This window comes from Lactuca saligna, chromosome 8 (assembly GCF_052625555.1).
Source record: "Lactuca saligna cultivar CGN05327 chromosome 8, ASM5262555v1, whole genome shotgun sequence".
NCBI lineage: Eukaryota > Viridiplantae > Streptophyta > Magnoliopsida > Asterales > Asteraceae > Lactuca > Lactuca saligna.
Window position 1 is genome coordinate 166,319,792 of NC_136424.1, and position 12,692 is coordinate 166,332,483.

General features: G+C 36.3%; 2 protein-coding genes across 2 annotated transcripts; both read left to right on the forward strand.

Annotated features, from left to right (window-relative positions):
• Positions 1-1,138: 1,138 nt before the first annotated feature.
• LOC145013254 (uncharacterized) lies at positions 1,139-2,533 on the forward strand. The gene is made up of 2 exons (XM_078972061.1): positions 1,139-1,553; positions 2,115-2,533. The coding sequence occupies exons 1-2, from the start codon at positions 1,374-1,376 to the stop codon at positions 2,286-2,288; spliced, it is 354 nt and encodes a 117-aa protein (XP_078828187.1). The 5' UTR covers positions 1,139-1,373; the 3' UTR covers positions 2,289-2,533.
• A 1,041-nt stretch (positions 2,534-3,574) lies between these two features.
• Positions 3,575-6,909, forward strand: LOC145011463 (damage-control phosphatase At2g17340-like). The gene is made up of 12 exons (XM_078970190.1): positions 3,575-3,899; positions 4,240-4,305; positions 4,428-4,494; positions 4,586-4,654; positions 4,764-4,904; positions 5,315-5,443; positions 5,540-5,626; positions 5,710-5,784; positions 5,897-5,974; positions 6,093-6,170; positions 6,425-6,487; positions 6,610-6,909. The coding sequence occupies exons 1-12, from the start codon at positions 3,730-3,732 to the stop codon at positions 6,691-6,693; spliced, it is 1,107 nt and encodes a 368-aa protein (XP_078826316.1). The 5' UTR covers positions 3,575-3,729; the 3' UTR covers positions 6,694-6,909.
• Positions 6,910-12,692: the final 5,783 nt, after the last annotated feature.

A 12,692-nucleotide genomic window follows, 5' to 3' on the forward strand; every position in this document is an offset into this window, starting at 1 on the left:
GGACCTCCGATTGCCGCCCAACCCTGTGTCGTCAACATCTTTTCCACTGTTGCCATTGGCGTTATTGCAGTCCATGGCAAATTGGTAGGCACGACGATGGCTCCGTGTTCTTCTTTCTCTAGAGGTCTCTCTCTTTCTCCTTCGTTCATACACAGTTTCTCTCTCTCAATTCTCTTCTAGCTCTCTTGGATTAAGCTTTCTTGTTGATTAAACTCACCTCTACAGGTGTAATAATAACACGGAGATCAATTTACAAGATATGAAACAAAGGAAGCTGATGGATCGTGCATTAAAAACCCTGGATTCCATTACTCTGACGAATGAAGAATACAGTGGGTTTAGGGGGTTGAGGACGATAACAGAGAAGAGAGAAGAAGTGGGTTATCTAGTTCGAGAGATCAACAAAAGTCATGTGATCCTTAAATTAAAATACCTTTTACCTTGGCCTTAAATCTCTATAGTAATGAAGAGCTGGAGAAGGGGATTCGAGGAGAAAGAAAGAACTGAGAAATAGAGGATTTGATAGGTAGATTTGAAAGAGAAAACTCAAAGATTTCCAGTCACCATCTCCGGTGACCGAAGGTATCAAGCAAACACTCAAGAGATACAGATACCAACGTTATGGAGAAGACCGAGAAAAAAAAGGAGAAGAAATCGAAGGGAAGGAAGTTGACATCGTCATTTTGGGTCGTTGATCAAAGCTCTCATCGGAATCTATGGAAGAGAGAAAGAGGTAGGGAGACCAGTTGGTGGGTTTTGTCCTTGTGATCCCAATTCGAGAGAGAGAGAAAGAGAGAGAGAGAGAGAGAGGGTGGATAAGTGGGCCTATTTTTATATTTAATAATAATATTATTATCAAAAAGTGAAAGAAAAATGAAAAATAAAATCATTAAGGGTATAATAGTCTTTTTAATTTGGGCAGAGACCAAAACTGCAAACAAACTAGCTCAAAAGGACTACCAATAAAAAAAATCAGGGTAAAACCCCAAATAATTACATACTACAGGGACCATTTTTACAATTTTGTCTTTTAAAAATTTTGATTGAAACTAAAAATAAAAACTTACAATTATTTTCAAATAAATAAATAAATAAATAAAGAGTTTTGTATAAGCAAACGCACCCTAAATCTTCACAATTTCTCATTTACTACCCTTTCTCTCCTCGCCCTTCAGCTTGCGGAGTTGCGGTGCCCCTCCAATTGAACCCCCCAACCCCCAACAAATAACAGATACAAACAAATAACCATTTATACCGGCCCCGGCCCCTTCTCCGTCGTGAAACTAAGTTTTACTCAACGGCGGCTGTGTAATCTTTCTCATATCAATCAATCAACTGGAGCCACAAATTTTATCAGTAAAGAGTAAGAGAAGATGTCTTTGAGGATAAAGACAGTGGTCGAGAAATTCGTTGAGGAATTGAAAGAAGCTCTCGATGCAGACATACAAGATAGAAACATGAAGGAGAGAGAGATGCAGAGTTATATCGAAGAGCGCGAACGTGAGGTAGCCGAGCGTGAAGCTGCCTGGAAAGCCGAGCTCTCTCGTCGAGAGGTCCGCTCAATTTCTTCCTTCATCATCTGTTTATAATCAGTTGTGTGAACTCTTGTATATATGACCTTTAGTTACTTCTCCCATTTTTTTACCTTTAGATTGATCCTGTAGAATAGATGAAAGGACACCATTCTCTCCTCAATCATACATTATTCCAGCTTTGCAATGATGTATGTATAAAGGACACTATTTGGATGCTTTACAATCAGCCATTAGTTTTGATGTGCTAATGATCTTTCAAAAGGCTTACAGTTCAGGAAATGCACATATGTTGTAACCATTGAAGACAGATACTAATTAGATCTTGATGCTAACTATGGTGATTATACCATGGATCTTGCATCTAAGGGATAAAATACTCTAGGATCTTGATCTTCTCCCCCCTATAGACATCTATTTGCATTCGATATAGCTTTAAAAACCCAATATGGGAAAATTTTAAGAGTTGATTCAAGATGTTCAATCTGTGATCTTCAAGTAAAGCATGTCAAGTTTTGTATCATATTGGTAAATTGTGCACAAACTTTGGACATTTTGTGTTATATTTATTTATTGTTTCAGGCAGAGATTGTGAGGCAAGAAGTAAAATTGAAGATGGAAAGGGAAAACCTTGAGAAAGAAAAGAGTGTGTTAATGGGAACTGCATCGAATCAAGATAATCTTGATGGGGCTCTAGAAATTACTGTAAGTGGTGAAAAATACCGATGCCTTAGGTTCTCAAAGGCCAAAAAATAAGGGGGAAGATTTCCTTTTTAATCGATTGGATGCACATTCTGTTATTCTTTAACGAATTTATTTTATTGGCATTAGTTGGTATGTATGTGTAGATATAACTTATTGTTTATAATTCTAGTAGCCCAATCCAATGCATGCCAAATGCAGTGTTGTTTGTTTTGTTATGTCATGTCATGTTTATGTAACAATTGGGGTCTTAGAATCACCCATTCTTGATTTTCGAAGAAAATTGATTTGATTTTGAACATTTTGTGTAAATTTAATTCTATTACAACATTCACCAAGTTATGGGAATGTCATCTAAATATTGTTAGTGTTGTAAAACTCAGCGTACTCAGTGATTACTCAGATGACCATGAGTCGAGGTGCTTTTCGGCCACCTTGGAGAACTCCGAAAAACTCGGTTACTCGAGATTTGTAACTTTTTTTTTTCAAATGAACAACTATAATTGTTAAATATTTATTTTAACATATATCGTTATATTATTAAACATTTTCTTGTTTTGTTTTAAATTTTAATAAAATATGATATTTGTTATATAGATAATTTTTTCAAAATTAATTTTTTTATAATTCCCAATCTAAGTACTCCCTCTTTAGGGTTAGTACTAGCTACTCGCTAGTCAACTATCCTAGGAATACTTAATGATTTTTGCAACAACTATCCTAGGAATGCTTAATGATTTTTGCAATAGCGATAATGCTATAACTGGTTAGATTTTTTTAACATATAATGTCATAATAACAAAAAGATTGAAAATACAATACTATTACGGCGTAGAATTTTTCATAGTGAGAAAAAAATTACTGAGTATTTGTATGTAATAGAACAAAACAAAAGTAGGATGATATAATATATAAATAAACGAAATATGTTGTTATTTCTCACATTTAGTCTTAACAATATCATTTATCAATTTCGAGACTTTAAAAATCAAACAAATTTTTTACATACCACAAACTTTTGGTCAACATCTTATTCTACAAGTAAAAAAAAATACATATACTTTGTCTCTTAAAAATCAAACATATTATTTTTGGTATCACCACAAACATTAATTACTTCATTTTAGATGTCAAATTGTAAAAAAAAGATTTAATTTTATGTTTTTTTAGAAAGCATAAAAGCACAAGTGTTTTGGAATCAAATTCGTTTATTCCACTTGTCATTTTGATTTAATGAACAATACAAAAACGAAATGAAGGGTTGATAATGATTATACGAATGCGATGATAAGTTTGAGGGGCATATCCGTTATTATTTAACAGTATGAGGGGTCTTCATGTAATTTACCGAAACTGAAAGTCTGAAACCGATCGATCGGAAAAGCCACGCCACCATTTTCATTCAGACTTCATCACTGATTCACTCACTGCTTCTGAGTTCTGTCTGCTGTGTTTTTGGTTGGTGGAAACGAAGGCAAGAAGAAAGATCGAAGAAATGGAGAGCTCGGGAGAGATGGTGGCGTTCCCCTTGTTGATTACGCCGATCGAGACCAATTACAGGGCATGCACGATCCCCTACAGGTTCCCCTCTGATAACCCCAAGAAACCAACTCCCACTGAGCTCTCTTGGATCAACCTCTTCGCCAATTCGATTCCCTCTTTCAAGTATGCACTTCTCATTGAACTCCTGATACGCACTTTGGTTATTTCACTCGTGATCGTGGTTGTGGTAACTGGAATTCGATTAGATTCTGGTTCTGCAACTAGATCTCTATTACTGACACCTGTTCAATAAGAAATCTTCACTTCATTATTCAATTTTATGCTTTCTGAATATACAAGTAAAGTTTCTTAAATGTTGTTTACGATTGAGATTTCGTTTTTCTTAGTAAATCTAAGAATCCTAGAAAGGAAGGGGTATAAGGTGTGCAAGTGATTTCTCTAACCTAATTTGATTTCGCATGAATCCCTCATATGTGTTTGTTTTGTTTTCTCTGTGTGGCAGGAAGAGAGCAGAAAGCGATGATACTGTCTCCGATGCTCCTGCTAAAGCTGAAAAGTTTGCTCAAAGGTATTAGTATCTTCCTTTAGCCTCTGGATTAAAGTTCAGTTCAATTGCACATAGATCATACATGGATTAGCTTTTCTGGATATCGAACTCACTGGCAAAAACGCACTGTTAAACCATGTAAGGTATACTGAAATACTAGAGGACTTCAAAAAAGATCCTGAAAGCCATGGTGGACCACCTGATTGCATAGTAAGCAAAATCTTCTTCTCTTCTATATACCTGATGAAATTTGAAATGCCATTAAGAACCAAAATGTTTTCATGGTTTAAAATTATCGCAGCATCTTTGTCGTATGCGTGAGCTTATCCTCAGAGAGGTTGGTTTCAGAGACATATTCAAGAAAGTTAAGGTGATAATATATTTAAGGGAGCTCTTTTTTCATTAATTTGTTGTAAGTTGTAATCTCAAACCTGGAAATTGTAATTAATGGAGTTCGTTTTTTCAATTTGATGCTCTAGGAAGAAGAAAATGCCAAAGCAATAACCTTATTTAAGGAAGTTGTTGAGTTGAATGATGCTATTGAAGATGAATCAAAGCGAATGGAGAATTTGGTCAGAGGAATATTTGCAGGGAACATATTTGATCTAGGTTCTGCACAGGTATGCAGCCATCCCTCATGGAAATATTCATAAGCTCATATGAACACATATTACTAGACCAATACACAAGGCATACAAAAGACATAACTACCCTTGTCATTTATTTATATAACTCCTCCTGTAACTAGCTTCCCATCTAACTAATTGTAACTAACTTCCTGCACCTAGTTAAAGAAGTGCAAAGATAGTAAAAGACAGAATTACCCTTACTAATTCTTCTCTCTAGACCTGTAACATTTTCTTCCTATTACAGCATTGTATCTTGAAAAAAAAAAAGTACCCAATTACAGCAATTCTAATCAAATATAAAACAATTTTCACATCTATAATTAGGTAGATTTTTCAAAGTTTAATGCCCATAAACAAAATCTTGATTACTTACAGTGCAAATTTTTTCATGACTCTTGAAGCTTGCAGAGTTATTCTCAAAAGATGGAATGTCCTTTTTGGCCAGTTGTCAAAATATTGTTCCTCGACCTTGGGTTATTGATGATTTGGATGCTTTCATTTCAAAATGGAGCAAGAAACCTTGGAAAAAGGCAACTTCTTCTTCTTCTTCTTCAAATAATTATGGATATTGGTTTTTCAGTTAAGACATATAACTAACTTGTTACATTTTTATCATGAAAAAACAGGCTGTGATATTTGTGGATAATTCAGGTGCAGATATTGTTTTGGGTATATTGCCTTTTGCTAGAGAATTACTTCGTCATGGGACAAAGGTTGGATCTCATAACTCATAGATAGGGGTAAAATGGTCATTTTCCATCATCCAGAACACTCATGTATTAGTATTCATATACAGGTTGTATTGGCAGCTAATGACCTGCCTTCTATCAATGATGTAACTTATCATGAGCTACTGGAGATCATCTCAAAGGTACTACTAATTAACTAATAGATAGTATTTGATTAATTAATATTCTAATAAATGTTGATGTGTGATTACTTCATAGTTGATGATCTTAATTCTTAATGTGGTTTTCTATCAGTTGAAGGATGAAAATGGAAAGCTTTTGGGTGTTGATATTCAGAATCTTTTGATTGCCAATTCTGGTAATGATTTACCGGTAAGACACTGAAATGATTTTTTTTTTTTTTTTCAATTTTTTTTTTTGATTAGTTGCTTCATGGTTTGATTATGTGTTTGTTGATTCGTTGAGTATAATTGATAATTTGATATGACAGGTAATTGATCTTGCCAGCGTGTCACAAGAGCTTGCATACCTGGCAAGTGATGCTGACCTGGTAATTTGTGAAGGAATGGTGAGTCCTTTTCTATTATTTTTAACCATACGCAGATAATGACCTTTTTATCCCTGACTGTATAAATTCAGTATTCATAGGGAAAGCTGGAAGTAATTCAATTCCAGTCTTTCTTTTTTCATTAAAAGACAAGAGTATGAATAATTGAATACCCTCATTAAGTATATAATAGTTAAAGACCAAAATACCCTCGTTCTTCCATTTGCAGAAGGATTCTGATTATGATTTGCAATGTTATTATAATGGCTTGGCAGGGTCGAGGAATCGAGACAAATCTTTATGCTCAATTTAAGTGTGATTCCCTCAAGATTGGAATGGTAATACTAATTATTAATTAGTTGGATTCTTGATTCTTGTGTTGTTCAATTCTTTTTTCCTTTTGGTTTTGGTTATTAATATTAATTAATAGTTGAAATGTTGGAATGAATGAATGAAACAGGTGAAGCATCAAGAGGTTGCCCAGTTCCTTGGTGGGAGGCTGTACGATTGTGTATTCAAGTTCAATGAAGTTGCAACTTGTTGATTTAATTCTTTCTGAAAACTATAAAATATATATAACTTTGAGGAGGAAGTGTAGTAGTTTGTACTCTGTAGATGATGACACACACAATGAATCTGGTGTCTTTTTTTTTTTTGCCTAACCACTTTCTTAGTTCCAAAGAATATTTTGATAAGTGGGAAGTGTAGGTGATGTGAAAATTAAATTGGTTCCTAATTAATGCTCCTACATATTCAATAATTGTCGTGTGTAAAATACTAATTCTTTTTCCTCGTTTTAGCTTTTGATTTTGACACTTGTGATGATTTTGTAAGTGGCTCGTCTTAGCTTTTGATTTTGACACTTGTAATGATTTTGTAAGTGGGACGATAAGAACATTTAGTAGGATGATATTTAACCTCATAATGATATACTAAAATAAAAAGTATTATAATTTAGAAGAGAAATTATAGTGTCACTTATTTTTTATGCCTACAAATATTTATACCCATTAAAATTATGACAAATATCATAATTTCACCATTTTTTTTTTAAATTATCTCTTTAAGGGTATATTAGTGTAACACCCAGTTTCAGATGTTTCTTAAATTTAGGGTTTGTGGGTCGTAACTCAATCATGTAAATGATTTGGACTTTAAGGAAGTAAAATTTAAACCTTAGTAATGATTGATAATATTGGTTATGAGATCTAAGCCCTTGATTCGTATGTTGAAACCAAAAGGTAGAAAGGGAAAAATTCTAGGTAAGGTTTCTTGCATGGATTAGCATTTTAGTTCGGCATGTTTTAAGCCAAAGGTAACTAGATAGAAAGCCTCAAGCTTTTCCGCTTGGCGAGTTACGTCGTTTGTAAGACGTGACTTAAGTGCGGCAATTTTGCATATAATTCATATTTTTATATGTATTTTCAACTATTATTTATTTTTATACACATATATAAGTCAAGGCGGCGTTTTGGTAAAGCTTGGCGGCACATACAAGACTTGGAGTCATGGCGCGCCATGGCAGAGCCATGACGAGCTTTTTAGAACCTTGGTATATATAAAGAGTGTCGAAATCGGAGTTGAAACTAAGAAGTTATGGTTGTTTGAAGTTGAGCAGGAAGATATAAGTTTTGCCCTACGCAAGGCATAGTGGCTGATGGAGGAACACGTCTTTAATGATCTACACATGGCGTAAATCTTGCTACGCAGGGTGTAGTCACTACTGACCAAAACCCTATTAAGGAGTTGTGAACGCTATTTAAAGGCTTTAATCCCTTGGTAGCCTTCCCATGCTTAGCCTCCACCCTCTTTGACACCCAACTCGAAAACCTAATCTCGTTGAGGTAGATTTGAGTCTTCTAGGTGTTTTGTAGTGCCTTTTGAAGGAGAAGCCCATCTTTAAAGCTTGGTGAAGCTTAAGCTTGTAGATTCAGAGCCTTCATTTCATTTTCCAACTCTAGAAGGTATAAAGCTTTCACCTTGATGGTTCATTGAGTTAATTCTTGTTAGCTTCTTGGTTTTCATGCTTATTGTCCAGTGATTTTGGTTCTTGTGAGTATGAGCTACTTCGGACCTTAGGGTTGCTATTTCTTGATGTTTTTGAGGTTGATATCTCATAAAAATGGGATCTTGGTTGTTGTCTTTCACCTATGCAAGAGTTTTTGGTCATTAGAGGATGTTATGGGACTAGGATCTGATCTTGAGCTCCATTTAGCCATGCAAAGGCATAAAGTTGGAGACTTTATTACTTAAGATGTTTATTAGGACTAGATCAGAGCAATAGATGGTTGGTCTTTACAGATTAAGAGCTAAAAATGGAAATGACTTAACAACGTACTACACATGGCGTAAATTGGACTACACCCAATGTAGCCTAATGGTTCCCCGATCTTTCCATCAAAGACCCTACGCAATGCATAGAGCATGGTGTACGCAATATATACCACCAGAGAGTGTAATTGGTTAAAATTAGACTTTTGTCAAGATGAGTGGGGTCTAGCCTTGAAAGGGTAAAATGGTCTTTTACCCTAGAAAGAGAAAATGTAATTAGGACCCCTGATTATGAATGACCACCTTAATTGTTAATTAGGGTTTGGTTTTGGATATGTTTAGTGGGAGGGGTTTTAGCACTGGAAGCTCGTGTGTGAGATCAATTCGTTAAACCGATCGAGGTGAGTCTTCTCACTACACTGCAGGACACTAGGTATCGTCATGTGCTTGTTTTCTTTTTGACTATTGCTTATATGCTTGTATGCTATATGTATGTGGTGTGAAACAGACCTAGTGTCACAACTAGAAATTTTGTGTCTTGTAATCACTAAACTCAAGTAAAGGTTGAATCAAAAACTTAAGAGCATGTGTGATACCTATTATTATGACATCAAAAACTTCAAACAAATACATCGTACAAGTACTACAAATGGTCATCAAGAAATTGGAAACCCTAGAAGTTCTCGTTTAAGTCCATTTTGGACTGGGACTTCCTTATTGGGCCCAAATGGACCAATAAGCTTCCAATTTGACTTTCATGGGATTAGAACTCTTATATGGGCTCTAATTGGACCCAACGTGGTAGCTGACGCATTAAGTCGGAAGGAGTACTCTAATCGTCGTACGAAAACTCTCTCCATAACCATTCAATCTCACCTGGTCACTCAAATTGCAGTAGTCCAGTAAGAGGCCATGAAGACGGAAAATAGAGCAAGCGAAGCATTGCGCGGAATGGAAAAGAACCTGGAGGCAAAGGAGAATGGAGTATACTATTTCATGAACCGTATCTGGGTCCCTAAACTTGGAGGGTTTAGAGATGTTGTTATGAAGGAAGCCCACAAGACGCGATACTCCATTCATCCCGGTTCAGACAAGATGTACTTGGATATTAAACAACACTATTGGTGGCCTAACATGAAGGCGGAAATTGCAACCTACGTTAGTAAGTGCCTTATGTGCGCCAAGGTAAAGGTGGAGTACCAGAAACCCTCAAGATTGTTACAGCAACCGGAAATCCTGGAGTGGAAATGGGAGGGGATTTCTATGGATTTCGTGACCAAGCTACCCAAAACATCGGATGGATTAGACACCATATGGGTAATAATCGACCGACTGACGAAATCTGCCCATTTCCTGCCAATTAAAGAATCGTACAAGATGGAGAGATTGACGCGTTTATACATTCGAGAGATCGTGAGACTCCACGGAATACCAATATCTATCATCTCGGATAGGGACAGTAAGTTCACATCACGATTTTAGCAATCACTCCATAAGGCGATGGGAACAAACCTCGACATGAGCACCGCTTATCACCCACAAACGGATGGTCAAAGCGAGCGAACCATCCAAACGCTCGAAGACATGCTCCGCGCATGCGTGATCGACTTTGGGAAGTCTTGGGATACCCACCTACCCTTAATCGAGTTCTCATACAACAATAGTTATCATTCGAGCATCAAGGTGGCTCCTTTCGAAGCACCGTATGGGCGCAAATGTAGATCACCGTTATGTTGGGTCGAAGTAGGTGACACCCAGCTAGCAAAAACGCATACATCAGACAAAGCACTAACGGGACCGGAGATCATTCGCGAAACCACGGAAAAGATCGTTCAAATCAAAGCTCGATTGCAAGCATCGCGTGACCGACAAAAGAGCTACGCCGATAAGCGGCGAAAGCCCTTAGAATTTCAGGTCGGTGATCGAGTACTGTTAAAAGTCTCGCCCTGGAAAGGAGTTATTCGTTTTGGGAAGCGGGGAAAACTAAACCCACGGTACATTGGACCTTTCGAAATCGTCGCCCGAATAGGTCCGGTAGCATACATACTACAAATACCCGCAGAGCTAAACGGTGTACACCCCATGTTTCATATCTCTAATCTGAAGAAGTGTCTATCAGATGAAACACTCATCATTCCCCTTGACGAAATCGAAATCAACGAGAATCTCCTATTCGTTGAAGAACCAATTGAAATCATGGACAGGGAGGTGAAGCGTACTAAGCAAAGTCGCATCCCGATCGTGAAAGTACGGTGGAACGCAAAGCGTGGGCCAAAATGCACGTGGGAACGCGAAGACCAAATGAAGCAAAAGTACCCTCACCTATTCTAGCATTCTCAAATCTAGCTTTCAAACAGAATTTCAGGACGAAATTCCCTCTAACGGGGGGATGATGTCACAACTAGAAATTTTGTGTCTTGTAATCACTAAACTCAAGTAAAGGTTGAATCAAAAACTTAAGAGCATGTGTGATACCTATTATTATGACATCAAAAACTTCAAACAAATACATCGTACAAGTACTACAAATGGTCATCAAGAAATTGGAAACCCTAGAAGTTCTCGTTTAAGTCCATTTTGGATTGGGACTTCCTTATTGGGCCCAAATGGACCAATAAGCTTCCAATTTGACTTTCATGGGCTTAGAACCCTTATATGGGCTCTAATTGGACCCACATTTATTTATTTCAATATTTTGGGCCATGTTGGGCCTAGAATGAAATGAATTAAAAGCTTTGATCCATGATTAACCTAAACTAGCCCATCAAAGTATAAAAATCATATTATATTTTTTTAGGTTAAAAACTCATCTAGCTTAACCTTTACATGGGCTTGAGGGCATTGAAGCCCAAATTTTCTTTTTCCTTTCACATTCTCGGCCCAAGGCCCAAGTCCAAGAAGAAATGAAGAGAGTTGACTTGTAATTGACACCTCATTATTGTCTTTTGGATCTCCATGCAACCCATTCCATGTTTCCATGCATATCACCTCAAGGGTCTATTTCTCTCTTCTCTCACTCACTCTCGGCCGAAACACACACACACACACACAAATCTCTCACAAACTCTCTCTAGAATTCTCAAGGAACAATCCTCCCTCCTCCTTCAAAATTTTCGTGAATCAAGAGCTTCACAAGGAGAATCCATCACCAAAATCATTATCTAGGTAAGTTAATGCTTGGATCCATGCTTTGGACTCTTTCTTGTCTCCAAAAATCTCTTCTTAACTCTCATGAAATCATAAACTTGTGTCTTAGAACTCCACAAACTCGAAATCTTCATCAAGGGTGCTAGGGTCAAAAATCACCAAGATTTCTTCCATCCTTTCTTCAAAAACCGAATCAACATCCAAAGGTGAGCTTCATACCCCCTTATTTTCGGTTTTTATAAGTTTTGTGGGGGAGAATACAAGCAAAGGTGTAGATCTATCATTATGTGTATGCTTTGTATGATTTCTATGCTTATATGTGTGTTTGGTATGATTATGATGTTGGATCTAGTCATAAATCACTAAAAACCGAGATATACTCTATGTTAAATGATACTAACATAAAACATACTACTACATACAAAGTATACCAAGAAAAATAGCTAAGTGGCTTAAAAATACATACTTTGGGCTAAAAACTCATTTTTTTGACATAAATGTTAAAAATACAAAGTTGAAGGGTCAAAAATGAAATATTTCGAAATATGATGGGTGAGATGAGTCAAAACAGTTTCCATAATGTATTTTCTGAAAATATACTCTTTTGGAGGATTAAAAACATAAATTTCAAGCTTAATGGGCTAAAAATGACAATTTCGGCCTAATAGGGCTCATTATGCGAAATTTTCTGTTTTGGAGGGCCAAAACTGTGTTTTTCTGTAAAACAGTGGACTACTAGTGTTACAAGTACTTTTTAAAGGTTTAAAATGCTTTTCAAATTTAAAAAGGACCAAAATTGCAAAAATTTTCCAATTGGGGCCAAAATTGTAAAAAATGCGAAAAAGAGGGGTTATAACCGAGAAAACTGCAATTTCAGGGACTTAAACTGTTTTCAATGAAAAATATGCTGAAAAATATTAATTTCAATAATTTTTGGTGTTAAAATGTCAAGAAAAATGATTTAAGGACCAAACCGGAAAGTTATTTAATTAGAGGGTTGAAAAAGTAAATTTTACAAACAATGAGGGGCTGAAAACAGAAAACTTTCAAGGCTAATTCAATACACGCAACTTGATCGAATATTGGCACCGCGACTACCGACACAATACACAACAATACCAAAAA

Bases quoted from the DNA above. Each gene is read 5' to 3' on its own strand.
- LOC145011463 (XM_078970190.1), top strand. From the start codon at position 3,730: ATGGAGAGCTCGGGAGAGATGGTGGCGTTCCCCTTGTTGATTACGCCG. The intron at 4,306-4,427 runs GTATTAGTATCT...AAACCATGTAAG, and splicing joins GCTGAAAAGTTTGCTCAAAG to GTATACTGAAATACTAGAGG. The intron at 5,785-5,896 runs GTACTACTAATT...GTTTTCTATCAG, and splicing joins TACTGGAGATCATCTCAAAG to TTGAAGGATGAAAATGGAAA.
- LOC145013254 (XM_078972061.1), top strand. From the start codon at position 1,374: ATGTCTTTGAGGATAAAGACAGTGGTCGAGAAATTCGTTGAGGAATTG. The intron at 1,554-2,114 runs GTCCGCTCAATT...TTATTGTTTCAG, and splicing joins CCGAGCTCTCTCGTCGAGAG to GCAGAGATTGTGAGGCAAGA.